This window comes from Pyrgilauda ruficollis, unplaced genomic scaffold, assembly GCF_017590135.1.
Source record: "Pyrgilauda ruficollis isolate IOZ18807 unplaced genomic scaffold, ASM1759013v1 scaffold29, whole genome shotgun sequence".
NCBI lineage: Eukaryota > Metazoa > Chordata > Aves > Passeriformes > Passeridae > Pyrgilauda > Pyrgilauda ruficollis.
Genome location: NW_024524266.1, coordinates 63,057 through 80,263, shown reverse-complemented (window position 1 = coordinate 80,263; position 17,207 = coordinate 63,057). Strand labels below are relative to the sequence as shown.

General features: G+C 39.5%; 1 protein-coding gene across 6 annotated transcripts in view; it reads left to right on the top strand.

Annotated features, from left to right (window-relative positions):
• Window positions 1–17,207, top strand: part of MCF2L (MCF.2 cell line derived transforming sequence like) — a 122,996-nt gene that overhangs the window by 67,512 nt on the left and 38,277 nt on the right. For 3 of the 6 annotated variants that reach the window (XM_041472395.1, XM_041472394.1, XM_041472399.1), the window contains one exon: window positions 14,890–14,980. In XM_041472395.1, coding sequence (XP_041328329.1) covers window positions 14,890–14,980 — 91 coding nt within the window. Of the gene's footprint in view, window positions 1–12,529; window positions 12,742–14,164; window positions 14,766–14,889; window positions 14,981–17,207 lie in introns of those variants that run through there. The other 3 variants (XM_041472397.1, XM_041472396.1, XM_041472398.1) reach the window with 3 other exon arrangements.

Genomic DNA, 17,207 nt, shown 5'->3' with positions numbered 1-17,207 from the left:
CTCTAGGTTTAAAGTGATAACAGTTCAATTTCAAATCTTGTAAAAATAATGCTGTTGTTAAGATACTGATAAATGTGCCACCTTTTTGTGCCTGAGAATCGATAAAATCTCAAAGGACTTATGATGTTCCTGACTGATACCTTCTCTAGCAGTGTCAGAAGCTTATAGTGTAAAATTGTGTTTGTGAGGCCTTGTACAGGTTTATGGGAATAAAAAACTACAGAAATGACACTAGCCAGATGCCAGCACACATCCCCTTGAGAAAGATATTTTGCTATTGATATCTTACATATATTGATAGATGTATAACCCTAAGGGGCAGTGCTGCAGTTCTTCTTGAATTGGGATATTTCTAGTGCTCTTAAAAGGTGGTGTAAGATAGGATTTTTCCTGCTATCTTAGTGCTCAGGTACTGTTTCAGGTGCTTTGGAAGTGGCTTTTAAAGGAAGTGGAGGCAGTTAGCTTTTAGTTTGTCAGTTGGTTAAAGAGGTGTAAGGAGTACAGATTTACAGAAAAGATGGAAATGCAGCCCACAGCTCTTAAGCATGGACTGCTCTCCTAGGTTGCTGTCATTCAGTTTATCAGATATGTAACTTGCCTTTTGGCTGTTCTGACAGACTAAGGGGAAATGGACTTTTCTAAGAGCACAGAATGCAGAGCTCAGACACAACTGGAGCCACCTCAGTTCCTCAGAAAACTGCTTGTTCTCCTTGGCCCTCTACAAGATCACAACAAGGGGCTGGCAGCAGTAGCTCAAACATTGTCCGACTGCCTGGTGTCACATGTTAAGGGAAAATGTATTTCATGGGGTGACAGTAAGGAGCTACTAAGAGCCCCATGAGAAAAGATCTTTCTCTCCTCTGCAGCAGAGCTCACCCAATAGTATATTTACTGGTAGAATAAATCTTAGCAGTGACTTCAGGTTTTCAAGATCTCTTCCCAAGTGAAAGAAGGCTAGCTTAGAAGTTTGTTGAAAGAGGAAAAACTGAAGCCTCTCAACCTACCTTTTTATTCCTTCTAATTTTATAGATAAACATGAGCTTGTCACCTCTTACTGTGTCCTTGTTCTGTATTATCTAAACACTGGATTTCACAAGTTTTTTCTGTGTGAACTTCCTCTTGTCTTTTTCACAGTAAACTTTAATCATGAAACAATAAATATCTCGTGGGGTATGTTGCATTTAGGAATAGAGCTATTAATAGTTGCATGCTATCAGCTTAGATTATAATGGAGTGGAATAGTGCAAATAGTAGAGCTATTAGCATGTGCTTAGTTGTGTAAATGCCTGATATGTGAGGATGTAAAGAAAGGACACAGTGGAAAGGGAATACCTCATCTCAGTTTAAAGATACACAGTTAACCTCGGTGCAACTGTATAACATTAAGCAGAAAGCTGAACCATATTCTTCAGGTGGGTGTTAATGTTGCAAGGTAAATTCGCATTCCGTAGATGGCTGGATAAAATATGATGTCTAACAAGGTTTGTAGTAATCTCAAAATATTCAGTACAGATTGTTGACATAATGTGTAACAACAGTCATGTACCATGTGTACAGAAAGATTGCTGCTTTGTCAGGAAAAACAATGGATTGAGGAGGAGTACAATAGACAGTGGAAGATTGCAAATAATGCTTTTATAACTTCTGTTTTGCTATTGAACTATATGTTGTAAGGTATCTGTGTAGTGCTTCTGAAGCAGGTTTTTCCTTTTAGCAAATTTATTATTATTATTATTAAAATATAAGAAAAAGTTTTATTGAAAGGTGAGAATTGTCTTAGAAAGATACATAGGCTACTCAAGTAGGAGAATCCATGGCAGTACATAAGGCAGTACTTTCTAGGAAGAGTAGCTTAAGTGAAATGCTGAATTGGTACAAATAGTTAACATATAAATATTGATCCACGTGAATGAATAGTTCCTATCAATGGAGTTGTAGAATACAGTAATATCTCTAGATAAAGTGTCTGTAAGAGGTGACAACTTTAAATTCAATTGTATTTCAGTGGAGGTCAGCCATGTCTTGCATCCCTTTGGGATATTTGGAGATTTTATAATGTCCATGTAGTTGGTCTGATTCTCTTTCTGCAGAGAAAGTCTCCTGTTACGTCTCTCTGTGAGTCCTTTGGGGATGACGTCTGAGCTTGGTAGGAAAAAAAGGCCCTGCAGATCAAGGTTGTCTTCTCTCTTAGCTGAGTAAAAGCCAAATTACCTCCAAACACCATCATTCTTACTGCATAGTGGGAGAGGCAGCTGTGCAATGTACCTTTTACATCCCACATGTACTGAGGCTGAAGGAAGAATATTGTATTTCAGGGCATTCAGTGTTCTGTGTTTTTAAAGCTGGGTTTTTTTGCATTTTTCTATTGATCCTGGTAAATTGGCTTCTAAGACTTGCAGTGTACCTTGAAGGCAGGTGTTATCCATAATTAATTTCTCTTCATCACAGCTGTTTCTTGAAATGTATTTTATTTGCTTAAGTGTATACACATTGTTGGAATATGAATTTACCAAATATGGGTAGTAGCATGAGAACTTGCTCCAAAAGAAATTAATATATAATTGCAGTGGTTAAAAAAACTTAACTACACAGTATTCTTCAACATATGGTTTTGCTTCTGGTTAATTAGCAGTTTCTACTGCAATTAGAAAACAATCTGCTGTTTATGAGAACAGAGGAGTATAGTTTTAATGCTTTTCTTTCCTGCTCATATAGGCTCATCTTTGAACAAAGAAAGCAAGCTGGGATTCTTGTGGCTACAAGAGATTGGAAAGTTAATATTTTAAAAGTGCAAAGCTGAGTCTTAAACACAAGGTCCCTTTCAGGAGAAATAAGTAGTGTAGATTAGAAAATTCAGAATGGTTTTTGATGGCCTGTTTGAGTCCCATGCTGCTGATTAAGCATGATACATGGGCCCTTTTTCCTTGTATTCTGACAGAGCCTTGTACAGCTTCTCTTTGTAATGCTGTCCTGTCCTACTGCATGATCTTGAGCATAACTCAGGTTAACTTGGCATGTTCAGCAGTTTCCTGTTTTGAAAGGTGTCCATCAGTTTCCCGGCTGGGAGAGCATCCCCTTCTTTGAGATTCCTGAAGGTTTACAAATTCTTGAACACCATGTAACCTTCTAAAAAATGCTGTTGTTTTTGGTACTCTGTGGTGTAGGAAACTAGGGAGCCATCCTGTCCAAGTAATGGAACAGAACAAGATGACGTCCGAAAATGTTGATGTCCAACAGTTCCAAAGCTCGGTAGTTAGGGTTTGCTAAGGGTTGCTTGTTCATTATACCAGCTTCCCATTGTTTGGGATAACACTGGAAAACTGAAAGAGAAATGTGTGTGCTAAGGCTTTCAGTGGGTTCAGATCTGTGTGGGCACAGCAAAGCATGTTGAGGTGGAGTTAGTAGGGACCAGAAGGACTGGCAGCAGCATGGCATGGGTGTTGCTGGAGCTAGCAAACCTCGGTGTCAGGGACACAGGAGAGCTCAGGGCTCACACAGCTTGGGCCTGGCCAGTCTCCTTGGCATACATCCACCACTGTGCTCTGAAAGCAGAGGCAGCAGTGTTGGGGTAATGCTGTGTTTTGAGCCTGTAAGTTTGTCAGGGTCCAGCAGACCTTGCAAAGAGCCAGTGTCAGAGGGTACTACCTGTGTTTGCTCATTTTTCTGCAAACTGAATGGGCAGCCCACCACCAGCTAAGAGTTGAGTTTTGTTTTTATGGAGTGCCAGGGATGAGCATCACCACATAATGGGAAAGAAGTGCCAAAAACCAGCTGCCCTGACAGTTCATACTGACGTGCTGAGCAACAGCTTTGCAGCTTCAGAGTTTATTTCTGTCAGCTGTGCTTAATTTCCGTGCTCCTCTCTTTGTTGGATTACAATCCAGGCTGAAGATATGGAACCTGTACCCTGCTGTTACCTTGGCAGCCCCCCAAATTTGTCAGTGAGAATATCCCAGGACTTCCAGCAAAATCTGTCACGCTGTGTGTACCCTTCCTTTCTCAGAGCACAGCTGCCAAACAGTTGTAAATACCATATGTTGCTGTAAGCAGACAGGGAATGTAAGGTCTTAGATTTGAAGTAAGAGCACTCTATCTTAAATTTAAGTGGTAGCCCAAAGCTTTTGTGTCAGACACACACCCTCACAAGATTAAGATCAGAGCCCAAATTGTTACTCAGAGTCTGAATTTTTACTGGGTTTAAAAATATTCACACTTGTTTCAATGTCCACCTTATAAGTGCCCTAAACTTGTTTTAAAGCCTAGCCCTGTACAGGTAAAGCCTTTCCAGTCTTTAAATCCCATTTACACCTTTAGGGTTTAAAGGATTTGGGTAGTATGTATGACACGCACCATCCAGTGGTAAATTTAGTCTGCTAATAAGACAAAGTAAAGTACACACTGTAAAATTGTAAATGTTCATTACTAAAATCCTGGACTGTCACACAGGGGTTTTTATTAGTCCAGTATTAAATTCAGAGAATTTAACACCCTATTTAAGTGTAATGGGTGTTGTAAGATAAATTGTGCAGCATTCCCTGTAAGGTTGTTGTAATACTTTGTGCATTAGTGGTTTTTGCAGTGTCCTGGAAATATGTATATTTCCAATATTGCAGTTCTGAATAGGTAGAAAAATGTTTTAGGGAGTTGGACTTAATAGTTCTAAAATGAGGGCCACACGGGGTTTCTGTTGCTCAATTTACTTAAGCTTAAACTGACATAGAGCCCTTTTGCCTTTATTGACCTATTTATCCTTAATTGTCCCTCCAGGATAATGTGACCTACTTCAGCCATCTGTAGTTAAGTCTAAATGAGTCCTCAAAGTTGTTGTCTTTCTTCGAACAGTCCTTCTAAAAGCAGCTCTGCATGACCTGAAGAAATCACACTGTGTTTTCCATTTAGAAAATTATAACTCTTACTTAAAAACTCTTATTTTACTTAATTTCACACACTAAAAGAGGATGTGCTAAGCAACAACTTGTTAAATTAATTTTTCTTTTATATTCAAAAATGCATTAAGGTTGCTCTGATTTTAGTTCCTTGATGGGACTAAGCTTGTGAAATTCTGGGCAGTCAGAACTAGATGATCTTTAAGGTCCCTTTCAACCCAAGTCATTCTATGAATCATAAAAAAGGCTAATTGGTACCATGGGAAGGTGATGAGTGCATGTGGTACACGCAGATGTCCAGGCCCAGGCAGATGATGATGCCTGGATACTTTAGTTGTTATTTTTAACCCTGGCTGCATTCCCTCAGCTCCCCCACAACAGCATAAGCTTTTTGGAGCAGAAAGAAGGTCAGCATATATACTAGAAGATAGCCAGCATTACTGTCTTCCAATCAGTCATGGTTAAGGAGGAATTGCTGAAAGTGGAAGAGAGGCTGATTTGAGGACCTAAAGGAGCACAGGAGATAAAGAGCAGATACAGGGACCAATCAAGGAAGATACTCATGCCCATATCTCTGAATCTGAGTGGGGAGATAAAAGAAGTGTGACTTGGATGTTATATAAATTGGCATAAATATTTTAAAATAAATAAGGTGTGTACCAGTGCTGTCCATTTGGCCAAGGAACACAGCAGTGCTTAAGACAGAATTCCCTCATGTAAATATGTTGGGATTTGTATCTCAGTATTTCAAGAGACCTAGTTCTGTGCAGGGTAAAGACTGCTGGTTGCTTTTGGGACCAAGGCTGGAGGGCAGTGCTTTTGGTCAGTGAGTTAGCATTTGCTCTCCTGTAGGTCAGTGAGTTAGCATTTGCCTTGTTGCTGGGACATCTCTGGCAGTGGCCCATCTTCCATGTGTGGTCTTGGTCTGCTGGCAGTGCAGTGAGCTCTTGTCATCACAGTCCAGTGGTGACCAAGGAGTTTTCAGAACAGGCATAGGGCTGCACATAACCACATAACCACTTGTGGCTGTCTGACCTACAATCGTTCTGAAGTTTTGAGTTGTTAACAGCCCCTTAGACAAAGCTCTTTGAAGTTGCTCTCATTATTTTTCTCCTGTTTATCTGGCTTTTAAGATCTCTTGTCACTGACATAACATCATGTGTAATTATTCTTGCCTATGCTTATAAAGTGACAAAAGGCATGCATTTTCATGGTGTCACTCTGCCTGGCTGTATGATTCTGTTCATCTCTTCTGCTTTATGAGCAAATTTTAATCACTTGCCTATGATGATCTTTATTTATGCCACCTCACAACCCAACATTCATCTAAATTCTTCTTTGCCCACTTGCTGAGAGATCGTAAAGTGCAATTTTGGTTATCTGATTGTTGCCCAGCCCTCAGAAAATTGCAATACAGTATGTTTTTAGAAATGCCTGGGGCATGAACTAATAACAGCTGAGACCAAAAGTAAGCATAATAGGAAAGGAAAGAGAGTAGGTTTTCATCAGTGGTACCCTGGATAAGATTTAGGGAGAGTTAGCTGGAATGCAGAGAAATAAGAAAAAAAAAAAAAGGTACATAGTTGAGGCAGGGAAATGCATCAAATTTCTTATCTGAACCTTGTCTAATGATGAAGGTTTACAGGTTCAGCTCCAACACAGAAGCTCAGATTTTCTTAATTTCCTGTTTATCTGAACCTTGTCTAATGATGAAGGTTTACAGGTTCAGCTCCAACACAGCTCAGATTTTCTTAATTTCCTGAGCAGCTTCATCTGTTTCTGTGAAGGGAATGCAGTAACTACCAAAACCAGAATAAAGAGATGGTGTAAATGCTTTGGGGTTTTTAATGTGCATTTAAAAATATATCTATTCACAGAATTTCAGTAGAGAATTAATTCAGTAGAGAATTAATAGATTGTAGAATAGTATGTTGTTTTTTAGGGGGTGGAGGGGAAATGTTTTTATTTTCAAAATCAGATTTGAAGCATCAGCATCAATAAGAAATGGGGCCCTCTTGCTTGCAGGTTGTGCTGCTGCTATGGAGTGTCAGGTTGTGCTGATGCTATGGAGCATCAGCTGTGTTGAGTGAAATGATGCTGTTAGTGCCGAGAGCTTAAAAGATAATTTTTACTTGACATTCAGTGGTTTTGGACAGGCCACTAGAGGCTGCACTTGTATAACAGCACTTCTGGCTGGTTTATTTTAAATTTCTTCTGCTGGAATTCCTTGTCTTTCCTACATTGCTTCATGAACAGTGGCCAGCCTTAGTTTGAGCTGCGTGGGTTTTGCCTTCCACAGTTGCAGTTCGTTGAGCTGACTATGACAGGACTCAGTAATCTACATCAAGAGCCTTCTTTTGTGTTGAAATGCAGTACAAGTTGCTCACTGGTTAAATACAGTAAGGAGTATCTGGCAAGCTTTTTCTCTGACTCCAGAGATGAGGGTATGGAAAGACAGGTGCAGTGCAGCAACTTCCACACCACCATGCACCAGCTTTAAATTCAGCACCTCAGGAAGTTTGAGGTGAGCCTGTTCCTTGGGTCTGCTTTGGATAATTTTTCAATGAGACAGAAGAGATGAACATGTCCTTCCAGCACTTCTCCACTAGCTGACTTCTTCAGTGTTTTCAGCTGAAGAGGTAGAGGTTACAAAAACTGATCCCAAAACTATATTAATTCTGTCTGAAATGATAGAATTAATGTATGAAGTTGTTAATCACTGCATTCCTATTTTTGCCCCATATGCTGTGCCATGTACCATAAATAGAGTGCATCTGTGATTTCTGGTTTTTCTCATAAATATTGCTGGAATAAGAACTGATTACTGATAAACTAGATATACACCTCAGCTGAAAGTGATTCTTGTAGGAATCTGAACTGAGATGTCACAAATGAGTTTCACCACAAGATGTCAGTTTTGTCACTGTTTGAGTGGGAGCCAAAATGTCATGCCAGTTTGCTTTAGGGGCTCAGGAGGTCTGCTAGGTAGCCAAAGAGCTTCATCTCAGTGCTCATAAATGCTGCCTTGGTTAGGGACAATTCTGTCCTCAGGTTTGTTCAGTATACTTGACCTCAGTTAGTCATACATCTTCATCTGTGGCAGATGTATGACTGCTATTTTCTGTCTAAGGGACTGAATGCCGTGACAGCAACATGCAGTTGTACATGCAGCCATCTTTTGGAAATACGTTTTCATTCTATTTATTTTCTTGGAATATGGTTTCTTAGCTCAATTACAATGCAAGTCTCAACTTTTCTGTTGAAAAAAATAGAAAATATAATTCTGAAGTTTGCTAATTTAGAGCAAGTGTAGTTAATGGGAAGGTTTTACTGTCTAGTAAAATCTTCAGAACACTTCCAACTTGTGTTAGGGCTGTAATTACTTTGTGATTACATATGATATAATTTAATGAGTGTCAGAAATGATACATTGCAAGTTTGGAATATAATTTGTAACATTATGTAACTTTATAAAATGTTACATTTGTAACACATTCTAAAGGATTATAACTTTATTTGCTAGGGTATTCTTCAGTTAAATGCTTTTAAATGCTAATTTAAGTGCAGGTTTTTAGAAAACTCATTAAGTAAGATCTGGAATAGCAGCAGGCTTACAAAGCAGCATTCAGCTTAGATACAGTGTTAAAACCTACAGGCTTGCTTTGCAATTGAAACAAGGACGTTCAAAGTAAGAGCTCATATGTCTGGTTTGTAGATCTTTTTCAGTTCCTGCTATCTCTAAATTGTTTTAATCAGGAACCTTCTGCAGTAAGGCTGGGTACTTTGGACTATAAAATCCTGCAATATCTGAGGCTTTCAAACTGATGCTTTGAGGAGTATGATGTATATCAACCTATTTTCATCATTTACTTAAGAAAGCACAAGTCTGCTTTCTTTTCCTTAGAGATGCTGTTTTAAAATGTTAATTCCCTAAATTTAGTTTTACTTTGGATTGTGAGAAAGAAGCTGTCATAAGATAAAAATATTTAAAGACCACATGAGTAAAAGACACTTTAACATTATTAAGCAGCTTTTAAACATTTTAAAATTAAGGGTACATGCCAAATATTATACATTTTTTGAGCCTTTTAAAAAATACCCAGCAGGTGGATTTCTTTTGGAATTAAGTGGATGAATTGGCCAGTTCTGAAACAAAGCAAGCTTTACAATAATGAGCAATCAAGAATTGTAAGAAAATGAAACTGCTCTAGATCTAATTATGGTTTAGCTGGTTTAGTGTCTGGGTGCTACATTTTGTATAATGTTACAGCTGAATTTTTTTTTTTTTTTTTTTGTGTCAGGTTCATAATCCATTAAATTCTTCTGCTCTAGGAAACACTGCATCCTCTAGGATGTAGCTAATGATCAAATTGAAGTAGTATGGGTTACCCTGCACAAGGGGCAGGAGCAGAGGAGATGTGCAGCAAGGCTCTGCCAGGTGAATTGTTACTGCTCTTTTCCTTGCTGGCAAACCACCATACAAGTGGTACAGTGAAATGTCACCACAGGGCTTAGCTGGCTTATTTTCCTTTGCAAGTTGCTGTACTGGAGATTTTTATCTTGATTTTTTAATGCCATTAATACCACATTCTTCACTATATTATTTGACTGTCTCCTAGATCTTATAAAGGCCATTAAGGAGGTGGCTCTTCTCTGCTTCCATTAATTGCTGGGGCATTCATGGTTTCATTTTTTTAGTGTGTGAAACACTGATGATTATGAAAGAATTCTTGTCTCCCCTTCACTCCCCAAGAAATCATTCTTAGCAGCAACAGGAGAGATGGAGAAGTAGTCTTTGAGGTGGCTCAGGTTCAGTCAGTTTGAAGTGTCTTGCCTCTGCAAATGTAGAATGCAGTTTCTCTTGGAAAACAGCAGCCTTGCTCATTGAGTATCTGATTTCCAATGGCGTGTTCCTAAGCTAAGTGACCAGTGAGGAGTGGGTGAGCCAATTCCAAGTCCTTCTTACATAGGTTTACAGTTGTATGCCAAAAAAGACTAGAATTTGTGAGGTGCCCCAGACCTCACATCTTTTGAAGCAGTGTGTGCATGTCACTATGCTGAGAGTGAGGAAGCTTTAGGATAGGGTTGTACCAGAGTTCTGCTTATGATACAGATTGCTGCAGACATTGCCTTGGTGCTCTGTTCAATGAAGTAATTCTCCATGAAATATTATTGAAGTCCTACTATGGAAATAGCTGTTCAGCCCTTGAGAGCAAGAATTTGTAGTCCATTTGTATGCTGAGGTAGTTGAGGTAGGGAACAGTCCTGACTGTCATGCAGACCAACTGTTTAGTAATAAAGCTCTAAGACTGAATTTCGGTTTTAAATAAGTGGACTTACGTAACCTAAAATGCTGTACAGAATTTCAAACATACAGAGGTTTGATACTTTCAAGTCTCTGGGATGAACCCAAATATTTGCTTTGTTTCATTTGTGGCAGAGATCAATGTATACTAACTGCTTTCATACAGCAGTGTAGAAGCAGTGGGAAATTGTGTAGCAGTTGTCACCACCCATACCTTGGAGAAATGCAAGATCTTTCAGAGGATGTTTATGTAATTTCTTCCACATACCCCAGAGGGAAGTTTCTTTCCACAGTCCTATGTACTATAAGCTTTCCCACCCTTTCCCCCAAGTGCATGAGCTAATAAGTCTTGCAAACAAGACAAAGAGGAGATGTCCCCATAATCTAAACTGAGGAGTCACTAAGTGGAAAATTCAGTTCCTGCTCTGCATGGAAAACTGGCTGCTTGTTGTGCAGGTATTTCAACCTCACTGTCATCTCCTCCTAATGGTTTTACACTGGCTTCCCAAGGCATGGGGAGGGGGCCTGAGCAGAAAGTCTACCCTCTGCTGCATTTCTCCCATCCTCTGTGGCCCTGCTCCTCTTCCTCCACTTTCTACCTTTCTAACCTGGGCTTTGTGGGTTTGCTGGACACATTTCCTGCAGAAGCAGGGATGTTTTAGAAAGGTTCCCTGCCTTTCTAAAAATGTTCTGTTCTTTGTTCTGGTGAATAAACAGAAGAACAGTGCTTATCCCATGATGTTTTGGGTTTTTTGTTTTGGTGTAGGGGTTTTTGTGCATGTATTAGGAGAGAAACAAAGGAAGGAAATACTAAATTTGAATTAGAAGTTTATATAAATTATGTTTCAGAAAGTACACCGGATACAAGTTAATACATTAAAGAAACAAAGGTCATATGGGAAATGTTAAGAAGCCTGAATAGACAGGTGCTTCTGCTAAGGTTTTCTAATATTTCTCACTGCAAGCATTGCTTTCTGGTCGTTTACAACTCTGCCAAATTTTCTTTCCATTTGTGAGGTGCCACCTGATTTTATGGTGTAAGCCAAAATAGCTGTGTGGTTCCTAAGATGCCAAGGAAAAAAATCCACCATGCTCTTCAAACATTGAGACAATTGTTTGAGAAGCTCAAGTGTCTACTTCCTTTGTTCAAGGACTCAGACTTGATACTCAGAAGAATGATGGCTTTTGTGTCAAGAAAGTACCTTGAGAAAAATCTGCCTAAATCCCAGGCCACAGATGCTAAGTAACTACTCAAGCCTGTTTCCAAATGTGTCCTGCTTCATCCTGGGGCTGAGCAGGAGCCTCTCTATGGTTACAGGATCGTCTGCTCTAGAGCCAGGTCTGCTGCCAGGGCTGAGAGCAGGAAGGCTGTGGCATGGGGTGTGGATGCCGCCTCTTGAGCAGCAGGCAGTGCAGACAAGCTGCTGGACTCCACAGGCAGGAGCACAGCTGAGGGAAGTGTCCACCAAGGAAAGATGCTGGGAGATGGAGTGGGACATAGCATACAGTTGGAGGATGAAGGGACTGTGATATTCAGGAAGGGGTGAGAACTGATGTCATTCATCCTGACAGTCTAAACTTAAAAAGAAAAAAAAACTTTTTGAACTGCTCTTGGGACAAGGAGCGATGAATGGGAGAGACAAGTGTCGGTGGTGGAGACAAGTTTATTGGAAAGTGATGCAGAGGCATGAGAAGATGTGAGCTAAGCTGATGAGTACCGTGCAGCTGGACTAAGGCAGGGAAAAAAGCTTGATGAGCTTTTGATGAGCTGTGCCTATCAGAGCATGCTTCTGCTGAGACACTGAGCACAAAACAAAATGCATTCCTCTCAAGCACATGGAGGGATAGGGGAAAATCAGTGTCTGGATAAAACGTAATAAATATGTCTGAGGGAAAGAGGGACAGCTGGCACTCACAGTTAAATCAGGAGCCAAAGGAAAATTGAGTGTGTGCTTGTTCCCAAAACACCATTCCCCTATGCCCTAGAAAGGAGGAGGGTATTGCAAGGTGTCTTGCATCCCCATATGCAGGTGCGTGTCTGGCAGCAAGGAGAGGTCAGTAGAGCAAGGGTACATTGGCAAACAGACCTGTTTTCAATATTTACTTTTCTTGAATGCATGACTTTGTTCTCTTTGTAATGTTCTCAACTTTGTTGTACACAATGTCTTAGTTTGGTTTGTTGCTTCCTGCCTGTGACTTGCTGGAGCTGGATCCCAGACTCCAGAGCCAGGCCTTTGCAGCAAGGCACTGTTGTCAAGATAACAAATACTTTTCCCACCCTGATTGATTTGGAACAGGGCATGTAATTTATTTTTTTTTTCCCCCACCGGTCTATATTAATGGAGTGTTAACAGTTTGAAGTCAGATGCTCAAGACTTTGCCACCGAGTCTCTTCTGGGCAGCAGTGGGGAATCCTGGCTTTTTATGTCTGAGCTTGCTGCTTCATGCAAGCACACAACATATTTGATCCAGTGGAAAAAGAAGGTTGGCTGAAGACATCTTTTGGGCTATCTTAGAGATGCGCTTTTCTTTGTTAATTCTTCCACATAAGTAAGCCTTGTCTTTTTATTTTTCTAGGATAATGATATTAAGCTCTGCTTATTGTCAGGTGTTGAGGCAGGTGATTAACTGTGTGGAGCTGCCATGCAGATAATTTCTGGGATCCCAGCTGAGCCTGTATTTTCGTGTGCTCCTAGAGAAAAATTCTATTGATGCTCTTTCAGAGGCTTTAATTTTATTCATATTGCACTGAAATATAAGTATTTTCTTGAAGTATTATACAGATGTTGCATTTAGGTACTCTGTGATTATGCTTCCTCTGAGGAAGTATGGAGGGATTTCAGGGCTCCTGGGAACTTCTACTGGGCAGGGAAAATAGACTCTTTATGAGTCTTAATACACTCAAAATCCACACTGACTCCTGTGGGGACAGCTGTAGCACCTTTTCCACTCCATTGATCCACATTAAGGCTGTGTAAGTGAGGAGTTTATTTTGCTGTTTCATTGTTGTGGCACATGGTTGCTGTTATAATTTTATTTTGCTCAGTCGCTAAAGGTTAAAATTGTGAGACCTTTAAGCGGGGAACAGGAAGAGGCTAAAATCAATCTGAATCTCTCTCCTCCACTTGCCCTTTAAATAAAGGAAAAGAAGAGAGGAAAGTTTAGTAAATCATGGAAATTTACTGTAGTGGGAAGCATATTGCTAATATAAAGCCCTGTTTGTCTGCAAGGGTAGTGAGGCTTACAAGGCGAGTGCTCAGATGTTGTTTATCAGTGTTGTCCTAACCCAGAGGCAAGAGTTAAGTAATGTGCACTGAATGTGGGCAGTGAGGATCACTTCTAACATTCTGCTGTGCTGAAAGGACTGCTTAGCTTCTTCTGAAAGAAAGCAAGGGTTCCTTTGCATTTCTAATGGTTATTCATGTTTGCCACTAAAGAGTATGTCTGTAAATTTGAGAGATGCTGCATTTTGTAAAAGAGAGGCAATAAACTGTGAGTCCTGTTTAAATCTGTAATTTTGAAGAGCAGCTTAAGATGACACATCTGGGTACCTGTGTTCTTCACCCTCCTAAACATCCTCTTATCATTATGCTGCTGACACAATCTTATAAAGAAAAGCTGGTATTTCCATGATTCAGCAATCTTGAATAAAGAATCCTGACATTCTATTGTGTTGATTTTTATTTTTTCTTTTGAGATATTACCATAACTAATTGATGCACAGTATTTCTAAAGGTCATAAAGTGCCACAGCAGGCAATAAATCACCAGGTGTAAAAATACAGCATATACTGAAAAAGGAGCAAATGTATGAGAAAACAATAAATCTGAGCCAGTCTGCCTTGCATTTGCCTGCTGTTTCCATTTTGATTGCGATTGGCTGGCAAGGGCTGCTGCTGGCATTGCACAATTGGCTTAGATGGGGAATTACAAAACAGGAGCACATCCCTTGGTCAGGGCTCGGTAGCACATGCAGCTGAGCACAGGCAAAAGAGAAAGGTCACCCGTATGGCAGGATTTGAGCAGAATCTCTCTCACAGATGTTTCCATTCCAGAGCGGTGCCTCTGAGCTCGTTGTTCTCATCTGTGGTCTGAAGAGTTTAAATGCTGTAAGGTTTTTTGTTTCAGTGAATGTGAAAATGCACCTAGGAAGAAGTTTACAGCCTGGAGGCATATGAGAATTTCAGATGCGTGGAGAAGTGTCATGGAATGATCAGAAGGATCTGTAGTTTTAAGGAGTTTTAAGTATCAGTGAGGAGGAAGACTATTCAAACAGAAGGTTAAAAGCAGATGTGAAAGGAAAACAACTTTATTTTGATCCTGAAATTATACTGACAACATCATGAGGAAGGGATCATATCAGCACCAAACAGTGGAGAATCAATCAGTCTCATTTTCTTCTGAAATAATCCCTGTGCAAGAAATGTAAATACTATCTTTTGTGAAAAAGAAGAATTCATTATTTGAATACATTTTGAAACTCTGTGAAACACTGTGGGACTGCTGCATCTTTGCAATGGTGCATAGTGTATCTTTATTTAAGATATTTATATGAAGAAAGTTCTGCACAAAAAGGTCAAGCTACTTTTTTTTTTTTCTTCACTCTTTTTTGACTGCTTTTCTGTCTGAGGGAACCAGGAGTTACATTTGTATTTTTAACTAAACTTTCCTGTTTTCTTCTTTCCTCCTCCAAACTTAGTTTACGAGATGCTGGAATTGGATTTATTCTTGTCATAGATCGCAGACAGGACAAATGGACCTCCGTGAAAGCTTCCATCCTGCGGATAGCAGTGAGTACTCTCTTCAATTACTCCTTAGAAAGAATTTTCTGTGTTGAATCTTCCTCTTACAAGTGGAAAAACATAATTTTTCTTCTCTCCAACAATATGTCAGCTAATAGATGATACAGAAGGTATTCAGCAGCATCCCAGACAGAGCATCATGTGTCTGTGGTGTGCTTTTAATGCAGTCTGCAGCTCAGGACATCTTCCTAAGTGTGCACTTGGAGAAAGTGAATGTGTGAGCATGCAGCTCTCCCAGGTGGGAGCTAATATTTGCACGGACTCCCATAGAGTTTGGGTCCACTTTTCACTATTCAAGTGAGCTTCCCTTTTACAAAGGAATAAGGGTGAGGGTCCTGACTGAGTTTACCACTTGTGAAAGGAGTTCACATGGAAAAAGCTGCTCTTGTGATGTTTGATTTAAAACAAGGATTACATGTAAGCAAGAAAATCTTATGTGCCTTCTGTGATCAATCAACAGGACATGCTCTTAACTTTCCCAGTCTCCCTTTCAAGTAATATTTTTTAAATCAGAAAAAGAAGCTTATTAGAGGCTTTTTTTTTCCTTTTCTTTTTTCAAAAGTAGGGAAGGACAGATTCATGTTTATCATGTGCTTATTCTACTGCTGTTTTACTTGGTTTTTAAATTTTTTGGTTCATTGGTTGCCTTTTTTTTCTTCCTTGTTATCCTTGCTTGAATTGTTAGAGTCAATAGTCTTTCCAGTAAGGGCTGAAAAACAAACTCTAAGTATCTTTTAATTTTTAATGGCTGAAAAATTTTGACTCTGTAAGAAAAAAGTGAAAACAAAACAGTAAATGTCATTTTAAGGTGGCCTGATTATGGCCAAAGAATTTTTTATTTATTATAAGTTAACAGTAGTACATTACTTTAAAGTAATATATCTTTAAAGGCAGTATATTACTCCCACTATATGATGTTTTGTGAATGAATATATAATGATATAATATTCCCACAACACAACTCTTTACACAATAATCGTGGTAGAAATGTTAAAACATAAAATACATTGAAATATCAGCAAAATTTGCTTTTGCAGCCCATATTGAAATTTTGAGATGCAGCACTGAGCAGATTCCAGTAATGAAAGCTGAGAGCAATATAATTTAGGATGGTTGAAGAAAAAGGACTCTATCTGGAGGTTTGGAATCTCTCAAAAGTCAGTGCTGTAGTTTCTGTTCAAGGACAGATAAGTGTTGCACAGATTATGGTCCTTTTATTTGCATAATTGGGGTTGTAAGGGTTAGGGAGCAACTACAGACAAGTTGCTCATAGCCATGATGATAACATTTATGGTAACATTCCTCCAGTGTGTGTTACTTTGCTTTGAAGCACAGTGAACAGAACTGAGCAACTATTCCCCATTTTAAGGGATCTGTCACTGTCGTGATGGTGTTGGTGCCTAAGGGATTTGCCTAGAGAAGGGTGTTAAGTGCTGGAGCACTGCAAATTTGCAGTACTGCTGCTGATGGGTTATTTTGCTTTTTTCAGTTTTTCTCATTCTTCTCTGCGCTTTTTCTGACAGAAGAATCATGCTTCTTAGCCGAAGTCTAATTTGTTAAAGGCAGGATTTTTTTATATTTGCTTCTCTGTTGAACAGCAACAGTGTTGGCTTTGATTGTACCCATGTATATGTATTTATAGCAGTCCTCCTGTTGGGCTTCAGCAAGAGTCACATCAGCCCTGAACACTTGAAAATTTTGTGCTCCTATTCCAAAAGAAGATGTAGTGAAGAATTGTTTGCTCTTGTCCATCATATCTTTGCTATAGTATTTGAGATAAATGAAATCTAATGCCTTTCAGCTGTCTGTTGTTTAACAGAAAAAACAAAGCCAAATATGAAATATATGTATATTGTGCCAATTTAGAGAGGTCCTATTGATAGACAGGTTTTTTTTTAATGGCTCAGGGGTAACTGGAAACTTCAACTTGTTTGGTTTTTCTAACAGTCAGAATTGTCTTTTGGTGGTTATGAAGCATCTGAATGTTATTTGGGCTATCCAGACTGTACTTGATGTGTGAAAGCCTGATAGCTCTGGCAGTTTCAGTCACAGAATGGTTTAGATTGGAAGGGACCTTAAAGATATGTAGTTCCAGCCCCTGCCATGGCCAGGGACACATTTCACTAGATAAGGTGTCTTAAAGCCCTGTCCAAGCCTGGCCTTGAACACTTCCAGGGATAGGAAATTCCCAGCTTCTCTATGTAACCTATTCTAG